General features: G+C 38.0%; 1 protein-coding gene across 2 annotated transcripts; it reads left to right on the top strand.

Annotated features, from left to right (window-relative positions):
• Positions 1 to 655: 655 nt before the first annotated feature.
• On the top strand, positions 656 to 11,911 carry LOC115763343 (galactosylgalactosylxylosylprotein 3-beta-glucuronosyltransferase S). 2 transcript variants are annotated; one of them, XM_030705854.1, is made up of 5 exons: positions 656 to 1,605; positions 7,028 to 7,300; positions 10,065 to 10,327; positions 10,390 to 10,741; positions 10,812 to 11,909. In XM_030705854.1, the coding sequence occupies exons 1-5, from the start codon at positions 1,242 to 1,244 to the stop codon at positions 10,871 to 10,873; spliced, it is 1,314 nt and encodes a 437-aa protein (XP_030561714.1). In that variant the 5' UTR covers positions 656 to 1,241; the 3' UTR covers positions 10,874 to 11,909. The 2 variants fall into 2 exon arrangements, with proteins under 2 accessions (XP_030561714.1, XP_030561715.1); XM_030705855.1 differs by lacking the exon at positions 656 to 1,605 and adding an exon at positions 1,613 to 1,704 and having other exon boundaries at positions 10,812 to 11,911.
• The last annotated feature ends 6,809 nt before the right edge of the window (positions 11,912 to 18,720 follow it).

Here is an 18,720-nt window from a genome sequence, read left to right as displayed (position 1 = left end):
TAGAATAGGAATATGTGGGATTGGGAAATCCCGGAGTGTATATTTTCCATTAAACAATTGTTCCAATAGCATTAGCTCAAAAATGAAGTTTGTATATAAGTCCCTTTTAAAGTGTTTCCTTCGAGATATCTCTCACTGGACTTAGGATTTAAAAGAGTTTGGTTAAGAGTTTGAATTTGGTTAAGACATCTTGGGAAAAACAAAATAAACTCCAGGGATTCCCCAATTACGCCTATTCCTCAAAATTATTATCCGTATCTCACACAGTTTGAAAGTTCTTGTCAATCAATTACAGTTTTAGAGTCGCCAAGTCCACAGTCGCAAAGGTTTCTTATCAAACTAGATGTATTTGGTTTTGATTGCGAATAATTTTTTCAAAATTTGATTACAGATGCAGAAACTTGGAAGGTGTCTAAAGCGAACATAATTTTTTTCTTTTTAAAAATCCCGCCAATTCATTTAAATTAATTTCGAAACTGTCAACGCAAGCGAAGACATCAACCACAAAATATTGCTTTGCAAAGCAACTCTGTGAAACGCTATGAGCGAGTGAGAGACAGATAGAGAGAGAGCGCGCGTGTAGGCTCAATCGACTGTGCTCTCTCGGACAAAAGTGGGCTGTCTGGCACAGCCGTCAGTGCTGCTGTCAAACTCATCGAGACAACAACAAAAGCGAATGGAATAACAGCCGAAATAAATAATCGCATATTAAGCAACACTTTTTTCATTTGTGTTTTGCTTAACAGCTAAAAAGCAGGCGGCGTTCTCATATTCGAGCGTGTTGTGTGTGCGAGTGCAAGTGTGCGTTTGTATGATGTTTATAGACTTTTGTGAGGCGACAACTGCCATATAATAGTAATAATAATAATCGTAATAGTAATGGCCAAGGCAGAATAATAATAATAACAATAATAAGAGTATTTTGTATTGTTGAAAATTAAAAAAGTAAACGCGAGGCTATGACCAAATTGTGCCGTTGTAGATATATATAACATATATATAGCATGCAGAGATAGGAGAGGAGAGAGGAAAGGAGAGATTCAATAAATCGCGCAACACAGCACTTTTCGGGCTAAAGTCAAGTCCACACACAAATGGCAAACACAGCCCGGCGCTGTCGTCATCTCTGCCGCCGTCTGCGTCTCAATCATCAGCTGCCGCAGTTGCAGTTGCAGTTGCCACTGCCACCACCACCCCTTAGGAGCTGCGACAGCTGTGCCCCGCTGTAGGCCAGTCGCACAATGCCAAGTGCCTACTACCAACCACTCGAGCCGCAAGCATCCGACGACAACGACGAACGCTGGGCAATTGAAGACGACGACGAGCAGTCGAGCGGCCGGAGCGGGCGGAGCAGCCAGTACCAGCACCTTCATACACGCTGCTATCCACAGCTGCTGGCCACAGGCGACCAGCTGCCGTCCATGGGCATGGCGCCACGACTGAGAGGTACAGGGACGTGCAAGCGGAGCTACTGCATCATGCTGCTGCTGATTGTGGTCGGGGTCTGCTTCGTCGGCTACTTCTTTGTCAGTCCCCAATCGACGGGCCGGGGCGACGACGGAGCGGAGGATGCCAATGGTATCTATGAGCTACACAACGGCAAAGGTAAGCGGCGGCACCTAAAACTAATCTTAGGGATGCAGATGATTCCACACGACTATCCATTCAAAGCAACCATAAGCAAGCGCAATCATGGACGCATACGTAAGCCTATTCTCCATTCTCCACAGTCCCCATAATTCATTCATCCAAGCGCTTGATAATATTACATATTCCATATTTCAATTTCGAGTCTCATTTGTTAATTTTTCTGTATTATTTTCCTGATACAAGTGAATGACCAGTTAATCAGACCTTAACTGTCTGAGCCAGCGGTCTGTCCTTATCAATTCACATACCATATATACACACATGTACATATACATATACACATCATTCGTAGCTCCCCTCTTGCCCGCCAGCCTGGCAATGCATTGTTGCAACAGTCGTAAACTATTTAAAACTGAATCTAAGCCAAGACTTTCACTTTTCGAGTGCGCTACACGATACTCGTTTTTGGGGACTTTTGATTTTCTAGCGCAGTCTGTCATTATTGAACCTCTTCTATAAATCCATCTAAAAAATGATTATTTCCACATAATTTGTATGCCCTTTTTTAATAACCCAGTTTAATTTGGGTTAGCTTTTGTGGGGAGGCGCTTCATAAGTCACTATAGCTAACCTTTAAATAAAATTAAATATGATATAGATATCTTTATTACGCTGAATGTTGAATACGCTTGCAGATTTGTTTTTCACATGGTGCTTTGAAATCTCTACCCAATATATAGAAATGCGATGTTATGTGCCAGATTTAACTAACAAAAGAATTGAGTTAACCGATAAATTATTTGCTTAACCGCAAATACGCTCAATCGGTTCTGAATATTGTGACTACATGACATTTAATTTAATAACTAAAGCGAAGACCATATTAATTCTAATGAAAGACGTAAGTTGTAATGTAAGTCAATTTCAAAAGTTGTATTTATTTATATATTATGGCTCCTATGACAGCCATATAGTTTTGTTGTTTATTTTTTTGTCACCTCGCTTCCGAAAGAATGTCTCTCTCGAGGCGTTACACATTTCCTTACATAGTCGCAATGCCCATCCTTTGAAAGGGTAAACAAGTAAAATAACCAACTGACTAACGAGCAAACACTCGACACCCAAAAGCCGCTCACTCTTCTGCTCGCACTCGCGCTCTCTCGCACCCTCTCTTTCTTTCTATATCACTATCTCTATCTTTCACTCTCACTCTCACATTTCTCCGACTGTTAGCTTTACAGCGCTTTCCCGGTTCCCTCTCCGGACAGCCGTTGGCTTGGCTCCAAAGTGTTACGGCAATCACTCCGTGTAAGCTGACGGGTGGGTCTGCTTGGGTTTGCCTTAGTTGGTTTATTAACTATTGTTGTTGTTGTTTTTGTTGTTACTATTTATTATTTAGCCGTAATTGGCCTAATTTGCCAAGCATTGTCTCTTTCAGCAATATATTTTATCGATACCCGTCACCCGTTCTGCAAATATCTTCGTGCGTTTTAATAGCCATCGCATTTACGGTCACGGTGCATGCCAAGGCCACATTTTCCGGCTCTGGTTTTAATTTCTTATACGTAATTTATTAGATAATTTCGCCAACATTTGAGGCCTTTTGTTGCGCCTGGTTCACATTTCGATCGATATTCTCCATTGTTCCAGCGGTGCATCAGCACGCGATTCGCATCGAACTCGGATTCGGCTTCGCATCCGGAAGGCGTCTTTGATGTGTGTTTAGAATTTCAAATGAGCTATTAAAACTATTATTGCTTCGGCTGCTGCTTCTGCAAATGGCAAATTCCCGCATTCAAAATATCATTAAACGCAATATTTTCTTGAAAGTTTCAAATTTGTTGGCATGTTCCATTCACGCGTACTGTCATTCTCTTGATCATTGCGCAATTTGAAAAGTTGTTTGACCGCGCAACCAATTTAGCGTAAATATTTATTAGCCGCAAAGCCAGCGAGGGTGACATCATTTATAAGATTGCTATGGAATTTCTGGAGAGCTAAAATTTTAATTTCTTGTGAAATGATCCGACAAATCTAGCTATAAATAAATACTCCCTTTTAAACAATAATTCTTTTGTAAGCAAACAAACTAGTTCAATAACTACAATAACTATAAGATTCGAATTTACAAAACGATCCATTTCTGAATTGAAACTCAATATATCTTCAGTAGATGATTAGCTTGACAAAACTTAATTAACTAATTAAAGCTCACGGTAAATAGGATAGTTGCATATTTAATTCGAGCCCCAGCAATTGCTTAATCAATCAAAATTGGAAACTGTCAAGTCTCGCATATCTCAAGCGACTCGAACTTATTTTACAATCGGTTAATTGCAGTTTTTCCACGCTCGGCAGCTGTATAGTTTAAATATATATGGTAATTTTTTGAACGAACAGCTAATTGCCTTTTGAAAGCTATGGCCCCCAACTCGCGACCCGATTCCGTACACCTTGCCAATTGGTGCTGCCTTTTCGTTGCGTTTGCGTTGATGTTCTAACCAAATAGTTCGACTCTCGATTGCTTTTAGTATATATTGGAATTGGCAATTCTCAGCTTTAAGCCCATTTCAATTTGTCTAGTTTATTGGCCCCCTGAAAAAGTTGGTCGATTTCCAAAATTCGAATTCCGCGTGCCGCCTGCTTTTGCCATTGCTTTTGTTTTTACAGGCTGGCATAGTTGATGCACTTTGGACATGTCACGGACTCAAATTTTCTACATAAATATTTACGATTTTTAAATTATACCCATGCATTTATCCGGTCGTTATTCGTTCTGTTGGGCCTGACCCAAAGATGCCATTCAAATTGCACGCGATTAAGCAAATTGTTGGGAACAGAAGAGCACGTGCATAGAAAAAAACATTTTTATATATAAATACAATAGAGTAGTTGATGTATGGACTCTCCGACTAATTTAATAAGTAATCTAGAACAAGTGACTAATACTTTACATATGTCGATCAATAACAATGGGTTAAATGTATTGTGGATTAAATTTTGTTGAATGAATGCAAAAGTCGAATATAATACGACGTTCAGGCGTGGGTAGAGTCGCATTTCGATTCTCAAGAGGCTATAAACGAAACGTATTGAATTGATAAAAACAAAACCATTTCAATAAAGGTAACTGCTTTGGGAAAAAACTCCCATAGCTCAAATCATTCTAATTGCAAAATGTCTCGCCCTGCAGACGTGAGCCATAATAAATAGTGAAAATACTATACATGGGTTTTTTTTTTATTATTATCGCGACCTGATAAATGTGTGCCTTATCAGGTGTTTATGGCAGGCATACAAAGCCACTTGTGAATGAGAACCAGGTGCCTAATAAATTAGATACATATATATATATATGTATCTAATGTGGCGCACGTTGTGATTTTATGACATTTCTGATATATGCAAATGCTCGATTGCCGCTATCTAATATATTTACGCAAGTATAAGGGTAAACACTTTACCTATGATGTTTGCCACCCATACAATGGGCCCGGCGGCCCCTTGAGGCGGCATTGTTTCCTCTGTTGGGCACGGCTGAGCCGTCTCATGGGCCAAGTCAATATTTAATTAGTGATTAAATTAAGCCCTGTTGCAACAGGACGATGTGGTTGCCCCCTTGTAATTTATGTGCTCAATATTGATAGATGGCCACCAAGCACAACAACAATTATACCTATTACCGTTAATGCACACGTGAAAGTTATCGGCGCTCACATATCTTCCTTTGGGCTGTTATAATGGGCCGCCTGCCTTTAGGCTCGCGTGTTTTGGGCTAAATAGATCTATCAAGGGAACATTTTTAATGCCCTTTTTTATCGTTATGGAAGATTGAAATACACATTAACGCACATTTGCATAAAATATAGGAAAGGTAGATGAATAAACAAATACCTGTGTATACAATATCATACTGTCTATGCGGCATTCCATTAAGTAATTGAATTTTATTTTGATATTTTTAAGAGATTTTATTTGCGCGCACAACAAGGTCAATGCAAAGAGAAAATCATGAACGAAATTAGGTACATTCGATTCGCCTTTGACAGGTAAAATGTTAAAGGCACTTCAACTATGGAAGAAGTTATTTTGAGTGCAGGAATCGTTCGCAATAAAACCGCATTACGGTTCAGGTGTGATTCGAATTTGTCAAAAATCTTTGCATATTTAACTATGCCAGTTAATGAAATCTAACGAATAAATTTAGTTTGTAAATTTTAACGATTCTGCCGACTGATTTAAGGAGATTTTATATACAATGACTTTAATAAGTTAATACAAAATGCAAATAAATTTTGGATTCAAGGGGTTTAATGACTCATATTAGCTTTTCTAGGTTTTAGAAATTTCTAATTCCAAGAGCCATTTTCTAATTACATAGTTTACGAAATATTTGTTAAATGAGTTTCTATATATTCTCAATGTACTAAACTGTCGATACGGCAATCTTTTTGCAACCTTATCAACGGAACTAACAATCTTTTTCATTGGTGACGCAATTTATACATATATCACTAAATACATACTATTATCAAATTAAGCTTTTAGTCCCAGTCATCAATGCGACTATTTATTAAATTCTTTAATAATAAATCGCAGAACAAAGTATAAACACGAGTTCTCTATCCGGGGGAATGCTCTGAACTATTCTCATAATTGATAAGATACGCACGAAGTGTCAGAAAATCGATATTTATCAATTTTGAGTTATTGAAAAGGTGTTATAAAAACATTAAAACAGTTGTTTTGTGTATCATTTACATATTTTATAGTTTCTTGGGATCATTTCGTAGTTCAGCTCCAGATCAAGAATAGATGCTAATAAGATAGATACTGATAAAGCCCTGAGCAAGATTTCTTGCATATATAAAATAGGCAATGTTTTCTTAATTTTACTTTTTAAATAATTTCAATGGGTACAGGGTGTTCACAAGTTATTTGTATAGCTGGCATAATGACGTACAGCTCTCTAAGACTCTCTTTCTTTCGCATCACAGTTGAGAGAGATTCTGTTTAATTACATCACATTCTAGATTAGCTCTTACAACAAAAGTATTCGCTTAGTTGTAATCTTAAGATGTAGAGACATAACAAAAGTTGACAGATCACACGAGCGATGTTTATATATATGTATATATATATATACGTATATACGTCTGGGCTGACCCAACTGTACGGGCAGGTAATTAGATAAATTATAAATAGTCTGACGGAATTGTTATCATAGCGAACTTGAAGTGTTATTTGTAGCCACATGAAAAGCACACAATATTTGAGTGTTAAAAGAGATTCACACAATTGCGAATCATTGCGAGCAGTTTTTTCTTGGCCAGTGGCTTCGGCAGAACACATTCGTGCTCATTTTTGCATTGCCCAACTTTAGGCGGATCACTAAATATCTCCTCACTCACCCTTTCACTCTCTCTACTTTTTGCAGATAGTACAACTGGGATCGCTCTGAATGAACCACTGCACATATGCAGCGAAAGCCCTGAGGACCGTCGCGTCTATATACAAGATAAGCCCCGTAGTGCCTACGCACAGCTGCCTGTGATTTATTTCGTAACACCCACATATCCCAGACGCGAGCAAATACCGGAACTGAAGCGTCTGGCATACACGCTGCTCCATGTGCCTCGACTCTACTGGCTGGTGGCCAATGATCAAGAGAGATGTGATACGTTTCTGGACACACTGTTAAGTGGATTTGGTAGGTTTATTTACAACAAATATAAATTAATACCAGGAATCAGATGTGCCATATAGCAATTTGATCTTCAATATCTAATATTTGAAGCGAGATGGGGACAGATAAGAAAATAGAGTTATATCACTCTAGAGATTAAAGCATATTTGCTATAAATAATCTCCTCACATATATGTGAATGCGTACAAATGGAGTATATATGTACATATATTTGCAAAAATCTACTTGGGAAAAAGGATTTGTAGATACGTATATAACAGCACTCAATTGCAAGTTGGTCGAGGCCGGAAGGTGGTTCAACACTGAATGGCACGAACGTGTTGCATATGCATCTTCTTCAATGTGAAGTTATGAGGCAAAGTTTCTTTAGTACGCCAAAAACAACAAGCGAGTGTGCCAGGGCCCCAGCCCCACCGGAGGTGTCTCAATGCTGTTACGTGTGAATGATTTTCCCAGCAAATCTTTGTGTTTGTGTGAGGCTGTGTGTGTGTGCTTTTGGGAGGGGTAGTTTGAACTGTTCACACACAGCTCAACCCTCTCCAATGCAATTTGGGGCAAATAAATAGTCAGAGCCCCGTTCGTAGCATCTTTTATTCGCTTCAGTTAAAGTTCGCTTGGTAGAAAATTTTTTTTAAAGTGTTCGGATTGGGAATTCGAAAGGAACTTTTTGCTTTTTGTTTTTTTTTTTATTTTTTTTATTTTTGTGCGTTCATCCAGTAGGTGTACCTGAATGGCGCACATAAATTTAAGTTGTTTATTTTTAAACTCTTGCGAAACATTGAAAATATATCTAATTCAAACTAAAACTGCATAACAGATATACCACGAAGTGTTATATCTTTTCATGAAAATATCGCTACAGAAACATAGTTTTGAATGGCTTGTAACATTTAAAATTTAAGTAAAATAGTAAGAATTATTCTCGTTAAAATGTTAACCATTTTTTAAGTCATTTCCATTATAGTAAATTCCAGATCGATCTTGCCCTTGTTGTGTTGGTTGTATTGGTTGTGTTCGTTGTGTTGGTTGTGTTGGTTGTGTTGGTTGTATTGGTTGTATTGGTTGTGTTGGTTGTGTTGGTTGTATTGGTTGTATTGGTTGTGTTGGTTGTGTTGGTTGTGTTGGTGGTGTTGGTTGGTCGTCTGCGTGCCCGTCGAATCGGTTGCGTAGGTTGAGTTGGTTGTGTTGGTTGTGTTGGTTGTGTCGGTTGAGTTGGTTGGGTTGGTTGTGTCGGTTGAGTTGGCTGTGTCGGTTGAGTTGGTTGGGTTGCTTGTCTGCGTGTCCGTCGATTCGGTTGCGTCGGTTGAGTTTGTTGTGTCGGTTGAGTTGGTTGTGTTGGTTGAGTGGGTTGCGTCGGTTGAGTGGGTTGCGTCGGTTGAGTTGGTTGCGTCGGTTGAGTGGGTTGCGTCGGTTGAGTTGGTTGGGTTTGCTGGGATGGTTGTTCGGGACAATCTGATCCTTTCCTGTTGGTTCTACTTAAACAGTCGGATCGTGTAGTGGTGGAGGGGCATCCACATAAAGGGATCGCAGCGCTGCTGCTGAGATCGGTGCAGCATATAAGGAAGTAACTAACTGGAAATGAAACAGTATATTGGAATGTTGAGTACAATACTTCCTTAATGTATTATATTGTTATACCAATCAAAAATACGGTAGCCAGCTTCATGACAACAATCTTATCTGCTTTACGGCTTGAAGAATAGACAACAACTATGGTTTTAATTTGCAAGTGCTGCTTTTTATAGGAATCCGCGATCTCAATTGTATAAATAAGATTTCAAAATATATGTAAAAAATAATTATTTATGTAAATATTTGCAACGCTCCCATTTTAACCGATGTTACCCTGTGGAAGATAAAAAGTAACTGGAATTGTTCAGTACAAAGAAACAACTCGTCTATACTAAGTACCCAAGCCACTAATTGCGCAAAGGGCCCGACTATGAAACCCCCTTTACAGAGTTCTTAATTGCTTTTACAGACATTTAAGTATCGTTGTACTCAAAGCCACGCATGTTGACACATCACCTACACACACACACTTCTCACACTGTTTGAAAAACATTCCTGAATAACTTCGGTGTTTTTAATCCAATCTCTTTGAAATTTTCGACTGGTCTATGATACCCATCCAAATGAATAAAATGTTGTGTTACCCACATTTATAAATTGAATTTCATGATATCATTTTATTTACCCTTATTCGATGGGTTTGAAAATATACTACCTTTGCAGCATTAATATCCTCTGAGACAACTATGAAATTGTAATTAAATATTCTAAATAAACGAAGCAGTTAATCTGAGAGAAAATTAAAATAATTATTTTCTATGCTTAGGCATAAATGAAAGCATAACAAAAGGTTCTAGTCGGGAGCTCCTGACTAGGAGATACCCTGAACCCTCTTCCAGCATCAAATGCAGCTCGCGTTACGCGCTTGTTGGTTAAAATAAAGATAAATTAAATTAATTATTATTTAATTAATCAAAAAAAAAAAAAAAAAAACAGCAAAACCAATAATTATATTTTACTGAGAAAAAAACTAAATTTAACAGCAGCATGGAAAACAGTACAATCGCAATTGCAATGCTGCTGATAGAATTCAAAGAAGTAAAGCATATTTGCTATAAATAAAGTCTTAGCAAACCTGCCTTTAGATCAATAGTTTTTAGCTAATACGATCTTGTGGTTTAAATGAAAGTGGGGTTCAGTTATAAGCTCTGTTTCTAATTGAAACACTATACTAATATAAACACATATATCTCAGGTATTCCCTATGCACATATGGCCAGTCCCATGCCCAGTGAGTTTCGTAAGTCAAAGCCGGCGCCGCGGGGCGTGGCCAATCGACGTGCAGCACTGCAATGGCTGCATCAACAAAACATAACTAATGGTGTACTGTATTTTGGTGACGACGACAATACTTATGATCTGAGACTTTTCTCGGAAATAAGGCAGACACAGCGAGTCTCCATGTTTCCTGTTGGACTGATAGCGGAATATGCGGTCAGTGTGCCGGTAGTGCGGGATGTAAGTATATAAAGAAACAAATATTTATTGCGAACTGATTCCTATTTTTTTGGTTTTCTCAGGGTAAAGTAGTGGCCTTTCTGGACTCTTGGGTGGCGGGTCGGCGCTGGCCTGTTGATATGGCCGGATTCGCAGTGAGCTTGGCCTACATGTCGCAGTATCCCAATGTAAATATGCCCTACAAGCCGGGCTACGAGGAGGATTTGTTTCTACGCAGCATTGGATTGCGTATTGATCAAATTGAGCCCAAAGGCGCGAATTGCACCGAAATTCTTGTCTGGCATACACAGACCAAAAACAAAAAGTCTGCCGTGGTGCGTTTGAACAGCGAATTCTTAGATGGGCGCTCCAACCTGGGCGCACTCTTTCGATCGCTTAAACTGATGGGTGTGGCAAGTGCCTCGGATACTGAAGGTACATTTGAATTGTTTTGCATATTTAAGATGTAATATCTTCACGTTTCACTCTGCTCTTTTCCCAACAGGTCCCGTTGCGATGATCAGCAAGAATGGCAAGACTAAATCACACTCATACATCCTGAGCTGAGTCTCAGTTCGAATGAAGGCCAACTGTTCAACCGTCGTACTATAGAAGTCTAAGAATACTCTCAACAAAACAAAATTTGTTGGATTTCCTTGAATGGAAACTCTAGAGTTTATGATTATCTCAAAAGGCACAGCTTATGAAAACCTGATTTAAATCTCTTTTGCATGTTAAATTATGATTAATTACAATATGCCTATCCTCAGTTCTCATATTTATATTAATGTTAAATACACAAATTGTAGTAACATTGTTAATTAGTTTTAATTAATCGTATATGTTTGTATTGTGATAAGCTCGCTTATGTTTATCAAAATTCCTTATAGACTACGTCATTTAAACATATAAGAATAAATGACAATTTTTTATGCCCAATTTAGTTAGATTTATGATCATGTGACAGCTAGGTTGTATATGTAGCTTTAAAAGCTTTAATTACAAATAGGTATTTTGCAATGCGAATTTCATTTTCTCTGTAGCAAATATTCATTTAGACTTGTTTTTATATAATATTTCAAAGAAGCTTATAATCGGAAATTGTTTTTGATGGGTACAAAAAAATTGTCACTGTAATTATTAAGTATTTAAGGCCTTTGCTGCTCATTATTGAAAACTTGTTTGAAAAGCTACTATCATATCATAGATTTGGTTTTCATTCTAAGGAAAATTTAGTTCGTTTATAAATAATAATAGTAAATAATCAGTGTACACAACAACGAATACTAGTATAAACAAAAAAATATATATATATATGGGTATATGTATATTGCAAAATTACGCACATATCGTAAATCCGCCATCAGTTATCCTGTTCATACGTTTAAGCATAGGATTATCTAATAACAAATATCAGCTTTAATTTAATTAATAGACATCGCATAAGCATTAACATTTGGCACACAATAGAATTTGGACTAAAATCAGGGAACATTGCTAAACAAGCGTTTCAATAATGAGCCAAGTAAATGACAAAAATGACACTACTTATACTTATAAATATGTTAAAATAAATACAAATACAACAAACGAAGAAATATATATATATATATATATATATATATATAAAATACTAGTTTTCTGAACATAGATCAGTTGTCTTTGTAACCTAGTCAGTTAGGCAACTGAAAACGAGGGCCTGCACTCATATCTTGTGGATGTAGTATTACTTAAGCCGAAGGCCATAGTTGCTGGAGCTATTTAAAAATGTTTGATGATTTGTTACTAAATTCTAAAATTATAACAACACCAAAAGGCATATTAAATTTATAGTTTAGAGATTTTAAACTAAAAATATAATTTAAATCTTAACGTTTTTATAATTCAATGAAATATACACATGAATTTCTTATGGTCAAAAATCAAGAAATTCGAAATATAAGTCATCGTTGAGGGACAAAAAGATGCCACTGGTTCAAATATTGCTAGCCCTGAGCCCGGCCCGTGCCAGAAAGCATCAAGTAACAGCTCCTGCATACTAATTAAAAATTAAAAGACCAACCACAACCATCTGTTGGCCTATTGTCTGAGAGTTGTCAACAGAGTTGCGGGCAATGCCATAAAATAGCAAACACTATTTTTCAATTAACTCGACGCTCTCACATTTTCATCAGTTACATTTCCGTTGAACTCAGCCAAGTTCAGTTCAGTTCAGTTCGGTTCAGTTCACTTAAGCTCAAATGAGTCGAGTTTCAGTTCATGTCAAATACCTGGAAGCAGACTTTGTACTGGCTGCCAAAGTCGCAACCTGTATGCGTACCTGAATGCGTACAAATGGAGTATATATGTACACATATTTGCAAAAATATACTTGGGAAAAAGGATTTGTAGAAACGTATATAACAGCACTCAATTGCAAGTTGGTCGAGGCCGGAAGGTGGTTCAACACTGAATGGCACGAACGTGTTGCATATGCATCTTCTTCAATGTGAAGTTATGAGGCAAAGTTTCTTTAGTACGCCAAAAACAACAAGCGAGTGTGCCAGGGCCCCAGCCCCACCGGAGGTGTCTCAATGCTGTTACGTGTGAATGATTTTCCCAGCGAATCTTTGTGTTTGTGTGAGACTGTGTGTGCTTTTGGGAGGGGTAGTTTGAACTGTTCACACACAGCTCAACCCTCTCCAGTGCAATTTGGGGCAAATAAATAGTCAGAGCCCCGTTCGCAGCATCTTTTATTCGCTTCAGTTTGATTCGCTTGGTAGAAAATTGTTTTTAAAGTGTTCGGGTTGGGAATTCGAAAGGAACTTTTTGCTTTTTGTTTTTTAAACCCTGAACCCATTAAAAATGGGTATAAGGGTATATTGTATTTGTGCGAAATCCAAATGTATGTAACAGGCAGAAGGAAGCTTCTCCGACCCCATAAAGTATATATATTCTTGATCAGCACCAATAGCCGAGTCGATCTAGCCATGTCCGTCTGTCTGTCCGTCCGTCCGTCCGTCCGTCCGTCCGTCCGTAAGTATGAACACAAGAATCTCAGAACATTTAAGAGCTAGAGACTTGAAATTTTAGATGTAGGTGCTTCTAGTGCCTGCGCAGATCGAGTTTGTTTCCAGCATAACAAGAGGCTCTAGTCGGGAGCACCTGACTAGGGGATACCCTGAACCCTCTTCTTCCAACATCAAATGCAGCTCGCGTTACGCGCTCGTTTGTTAAAATAAAGATATATTAAATTAATTATTAATTAATTAATCAAAATTACAGCCACACCAATAATTCAATTTTACTCAGAAAAAAACTAAATTAAATAGCAGCACAGAAAACAGTACAATCACAATTGCAATGCTGCTGATAGAATTCAAAGAAAACGCGTTTGAATGTGTGTGTGTGTACATGTATACAGAATCTCTTGCAATTTGCGCTTGCTGCCCAATACTCGAGGCCACTAAAATAATGTTTTATTTAATATCTTCTGTGCTTCCTAACCGAATTTAAAGAACTTTTCTGCATCTTAATTTACTATAGAATATTCGTGTATTATAAAAAGTCAATTGCATTTAAATTGTGGCTTATATAGGTGGGCAGCGTAAACTGGTTTATCAACTTGATTTAAAGCTATGAGGTACTTAGTAGCGCTTAGGTGGCTATAGGTATAATATATATATATATATATATAGTTTGGTGATTCTAGCTCTTATTATTTACACAATAAGCCAAAAAAAAAGGATTTCAATATCGATTTGTATCGATTTCTTGGAAACGGGCCAAGTTATCGAATATCGGAAAAAAACTCGATCGAGAGACAGACGGACATGCTGATTAAGAATATATAAACTTTATGGGGTCGGAGTTGCTTCTTTCTGCCTGTTACATACATTTACATTTGCACAAAAGCATTATACCCTTTTAACTTATTTGCGATGTGAAAGGGGTCTTCTAAATCGAGATCAAGCCAACGGCTGTACCATCAGTTATATTTAATAAACAGGTACTTGAAAGATTGACAGTCTGACAATATTAAGAATAAGCACAGTGACGAACTTGGTTATGGAATAAAACTTGCTGATATGCAATGCAGTATTACTTTCTAATATTATTGTGGAACAACATTAGTCGTCGTTAGATAAATTTGTAAAATGATAGTAATAGGATTGAAAAAAAAAACAACTATTATATAATGAAATGCTAAGACTAATTAACTATTAATGGACAATTAAAAAAATTCTGAAAATACATTTAATTCAAAGTAGTGAAAATCAGGGACTAAAGCACAACAGATGTACCATGAAGTGTTAAGTCATACCGCTTCGGTCCCTGATAACGATTTCTATTATAGAAAATTCCAGATTGACTTTGCCCATGTTATTATGTTAAAAATTAAAAAAACCAAAAATTCTATTCTCAGATCGGCTGACACGAAACATGTGTAACCCAAATCTATATTGACTTAACAGTTTAACCACAGACGCAACGTTTCACCATACGCTTAAGATCATTCACATGAGTTAGGAGCTTTTGGCAAAGCAGGTCATTTGGCGGGCAGTCGACACACGGCTTACCACCAGGACCACAAATAGGTCCTTGCGTGGGTTTCGATGGCTGTGTTGGTTGAGTTGGTTGAGTCGGTTGCGTCGGCTGAGTTGGTTGGGTTGGTTGAGTTGGTTGTGTGGGTTGGGTGTGTGGTGGTTGAGTGGGTTGAGTCGGTTGAGTTGGTTGAGTTGGTTGAGTTGGTTGTGTGGGTTGGGTGTGTGGTGGTTGAGTGGGTTGTGTCGGCTGAGTTGGTTGGGTTGGTTGAGTATGTGGTGGTTGAGTTGGTTGTGTTGGTTGTGTTGGTTGAGTCGGTTGAGTGGGTTGCGACGGTTGAGTTGGTTGGGTTGGCTGGGATGTCTGTGAGGGACAATGTGGTCTTTTCGTGGTGGTTCTACTTGTGCAGTCTGATCGTATAGTGGTGGAGGGGCATCCACATGATGGAATCGAGCCGCTGCAGAGATCGGTGCAGCATATAAGAAAGTAACCAACTGGAACAGTAAATTGAAAGAGTATATTGGTATGTTGGGTACAATACTTGGTTAATTTATTATATTGTTATACCAATAAAAAATACGGTAGCCAGCTTCATGACAACAATCTTATCTGCTTTACGGCTTGAAGAGTAGACAACAACTGTGGTTTAAATTGGCAATTGCTGCTTTTTATAGGAATCCGCGATCACAATTGTATAAATAAGATTTCAAAATAAATGTATAAAAATAGATATGTCAATATTTGCAATACGCCCAATTTGACCAAGGTTACCCAGAGGAAGCTAAAAACAAATTGGAAAGAAACAATTCGCCTATACTAAGTGCCTGACTACGAAACCCCCTTTACAGAGTTCTTAATTCCTTTTACGGACATTCAAGTTTCGTTGTATTCAAAGGCACACATGCTGACGCTTACATCACCCACACACACACACTTAATCTCACACTGTGGGAAAAACATTCCTGAATAACTTCGGTGTTTTAATCCAATCTCTATAAAATTCTCGGCTGGTGTATGATACCCATCCGAGTGAATAAAATGTTAATTTATACAATTGAATTTCATGATATCATTTTATTTACGAAAATATACTACCTCTAAAACAACTATGAAATTGAATTCAATAAGAAAATATAGTAAACAAGGTGAGTGTAAAAATATCTTACAAAAAAATTTTGTACAAATATTCGCTCTATATGAAGCTGTTTAATATGCACACTAATTAAATATGCTAAGTAAATGAATCCATCAATCTGAGAGAAAAATAAAATAATTATTTTCTATGCTTAGGCATAAAGTGAAGATAGCCTAAGTGTCTTCTAAATCGAGATCAGGCCAACGACTGAGGTCATCAGTTGTATTTAATAAACAGGTACCTGAAAGGCTTTTTAATATTGGCAGATTGACATCCTGAAGTGAGTGAGGAGCTTTTGGCAAAGCAGGTCATTTTGCGAGCAGTCGACATACGGTTTACCACATATAAGTCTATGAGTAGTATAGAGTTAATTGTCGAGTGGGTCTCGTTAGTGTTGTTGGTGTAGTTGATCCTGTTGGTTGTGTTGGTTGAGTAGGTTGAGGTGGTTGAGTTGGTTGAGTTGGTTGAGTTGGTTGAGTTGGTTGAGTTGGTTGAGTTGGTTGAGTTGGTTGAGTTGGTTGAGTTGGTTGAGTTGGTTGAGTTGGTTGAGTTGGTTGAGTTGGTGAGTTGGTTGTGTTGGTTGTGTCGGTTGAGTTGGTTGTGTTGGTTGTGTCGGTTGAGTTGGTTGAGTTGGTTGTGTTGGTTGAGTTGGTTGTGTTGGTTGAGTTGGTTGAGTTGGTTGAGTTGGTTGTGTTGGTTGAGTTGGTTGTGTTGGTTGTGTTGGTTGAGTTGGTTGTGTTGGTTGAGTTGGTTGTGTCGGTTGGGTTGGTTGAGTTGGTTGTGTTGGTTGTGTCGGTTGAGTTGGTTGAGTTGGTTGTGTTGGTTGAGTTGGTTGGGTTTGCTGGACTGGTTGTTCGGGACAATGTGATCCTTTCCTGTTGGTTCTACTCAAACATTCGGATCGTGTAGTGGTGGAAGGGCATCCACATAAAGGGATCGAAGCGCTGCTGCAGCATATAAGGAAGTAACTAACTGGAAATGAAACAGTATGGTATGTTGGGTACAATACTTTGTTAATGCATTATATTGTTATACCAATAAAAAATACGGTAGCCAGCTTCATGACAAAAATCTTATCTGCTTTACGGCTTGAAGAGTAGACAACAACTATGGTTTTAATTTGCAAGTGTTGCTTTTTATAGGAATCCGCATACACAATTGTATAATTAAGATTTCAAAATATATGTAAAAAATAATTATTTATGTAAATATTTGCAACACTCCCATTTTAACCGATGTTACCCTGTGGAAGATAAAACAAACTGGAATTGTTCAGTACAAAGAAACAATTCGCCAACACTAAGTAACCAAGCCACTAATTGCGCAAAGGGCCCGACTAGGAAATTCCCTTTACACAGTTCTTAATTGCTTTTACAGGCATTCAAGTTTCGTTGCACTCAAGGGCACACATGCTGACACTTACATAACACACATATACATAAGCACGCACGCCCTCTTTACTTATTTTAACATTGTGGGAAAAACATTCGTGAATAACTTCGGTGTTTTTGATCCAATCTTTATCAGGCACAGCTATTAATTGTGCTCAATAAACGAAGCAGCCAATCGAAGAGAATAATAAAAAAATTAATTTTTTTCTATGCTTTAACATGGGTAAAATAACTATTGATATGTAATACAGTATTACTTTCTAATATTTTTGTGGAACAACATTAATCGTCACTTGGTAAAATTTGTAATGGGATAATAGGATTGAAAAAAAAAATGATCTAATGAAATGCTAAAACTAATTAATGCACATTTAAAAAAAAATCTGAATACTGAACTGCAATGCATGCGTAGCTGATAACGACGGGCTGTCATGGAAATTGTTATGCGGAAATTGCATATCATGCCGATGTCATCGTCAGCACATCCGACGGGTCAACAAGGCCAACTAAAACTGCAGGTCTACCTAGCAGCTGTCATTTTTGCATGCCCAACCACTCAGGACAGCTCAAATGCCCTGCATTAAGCCATTAAAGCTAATTAAACTCTGCCAATGGCAGCCCTCTGGGCTCAGACTGCAAACTGCCATTCTATGGCATCCGGTTGCTGGCGTACGCTTTATTAAATACGCAGCCAGCGCGGTTGCTGCTATCAACGTAATGAGAGCAGTGCCGCCTCAGTCGGGCGGCAGTATGAGGCGGCGATTGATGTTGCAAATGAAGTCCTTCGTAGCTGCCGCGCTGTTTGCACACAGTCCTCTACAGGCGGTGATTTTGCGCCACTTAAACTTAAAATGCAACCCGCAAGCTGTGGCATGCGGATGAGACTCAAAATGGCCAGATAACTCATACGCCGCGTATGCTACCAACAACGTTGCCATAGCGTGCACTTCGGTGATAAAGTGCAAAAAGTGGGAAAAGAAAAGAGAAAACCAGCCGAGGAAATGGAAAATGCAGAGCCGATATAAGGCCACAGTGCAAAGTGCAGCAGTTGAAAGACAGGTCAATGAGCGAGTTAAAGCCAGGTCAATTGCATCAGATTAAAGCCTTTTCTATACGTTTTTTCAACAAAGCAACACTACCGGCAAAGTGACTTCGTGTAGCTTAACATTGAAAGTAGTATCTAATAATTGATCAAGGCATCTTTGTTTTGTATCAAACAAAAATGACTACGCAATACTCTGCTCCAAGCAAACACGAAATTCGTTTGCTAATCGATTAAATAACTTATTTATTTACCCCGTAAATAAATAACTCGAATAACTCTTATAACCCAAAGTTGAACAAAAATTAATGCTTTAAATATA

Source organism: Drosophila novamexicana, unplaced genomic scaffold (genome assembly GCF_003285875.2).
Source record: "Drosophila novamexicana strain 15010-1031.04,08,12 unplaced genomic scaffold, DnovRS2.1 tig00000739-arrow-arrow-pilon, whole genome shotgun sequence".
NCBI classification, from domain to species: Eukaryota; Metazoa; Arthropoda; class Insecta; order Diptera; family Drosophilidae; genus Drosophila; species Drosophila novamexicana.
This window is presented reverse-complemented; position numbering and strand designations above follow the sequence as displayed.

Coding starts and splice junctions, on each gene's coding strand:
- LOC115763343 (XM_030705854.1), top strand. CDS start 1,242: ATGCCAAGTGCCTACTACCAACCACTCGAGCCGCAAGCATCCGACGAC. Junction 1,606..7,027: donor TGAGCTACACAACGGCAAAG/GTAAGCGGCGGC, acceptor TACTTTTTGCAG/ATAGTACAACTGGGATCGCT. Junction 10,742..10,811: donor AAGTGCCTCGGATACTGAAG/GTACATTTGAAT, acceptor TTTTCCCAACAG/GTCCCGTTGCGATGATCAGC.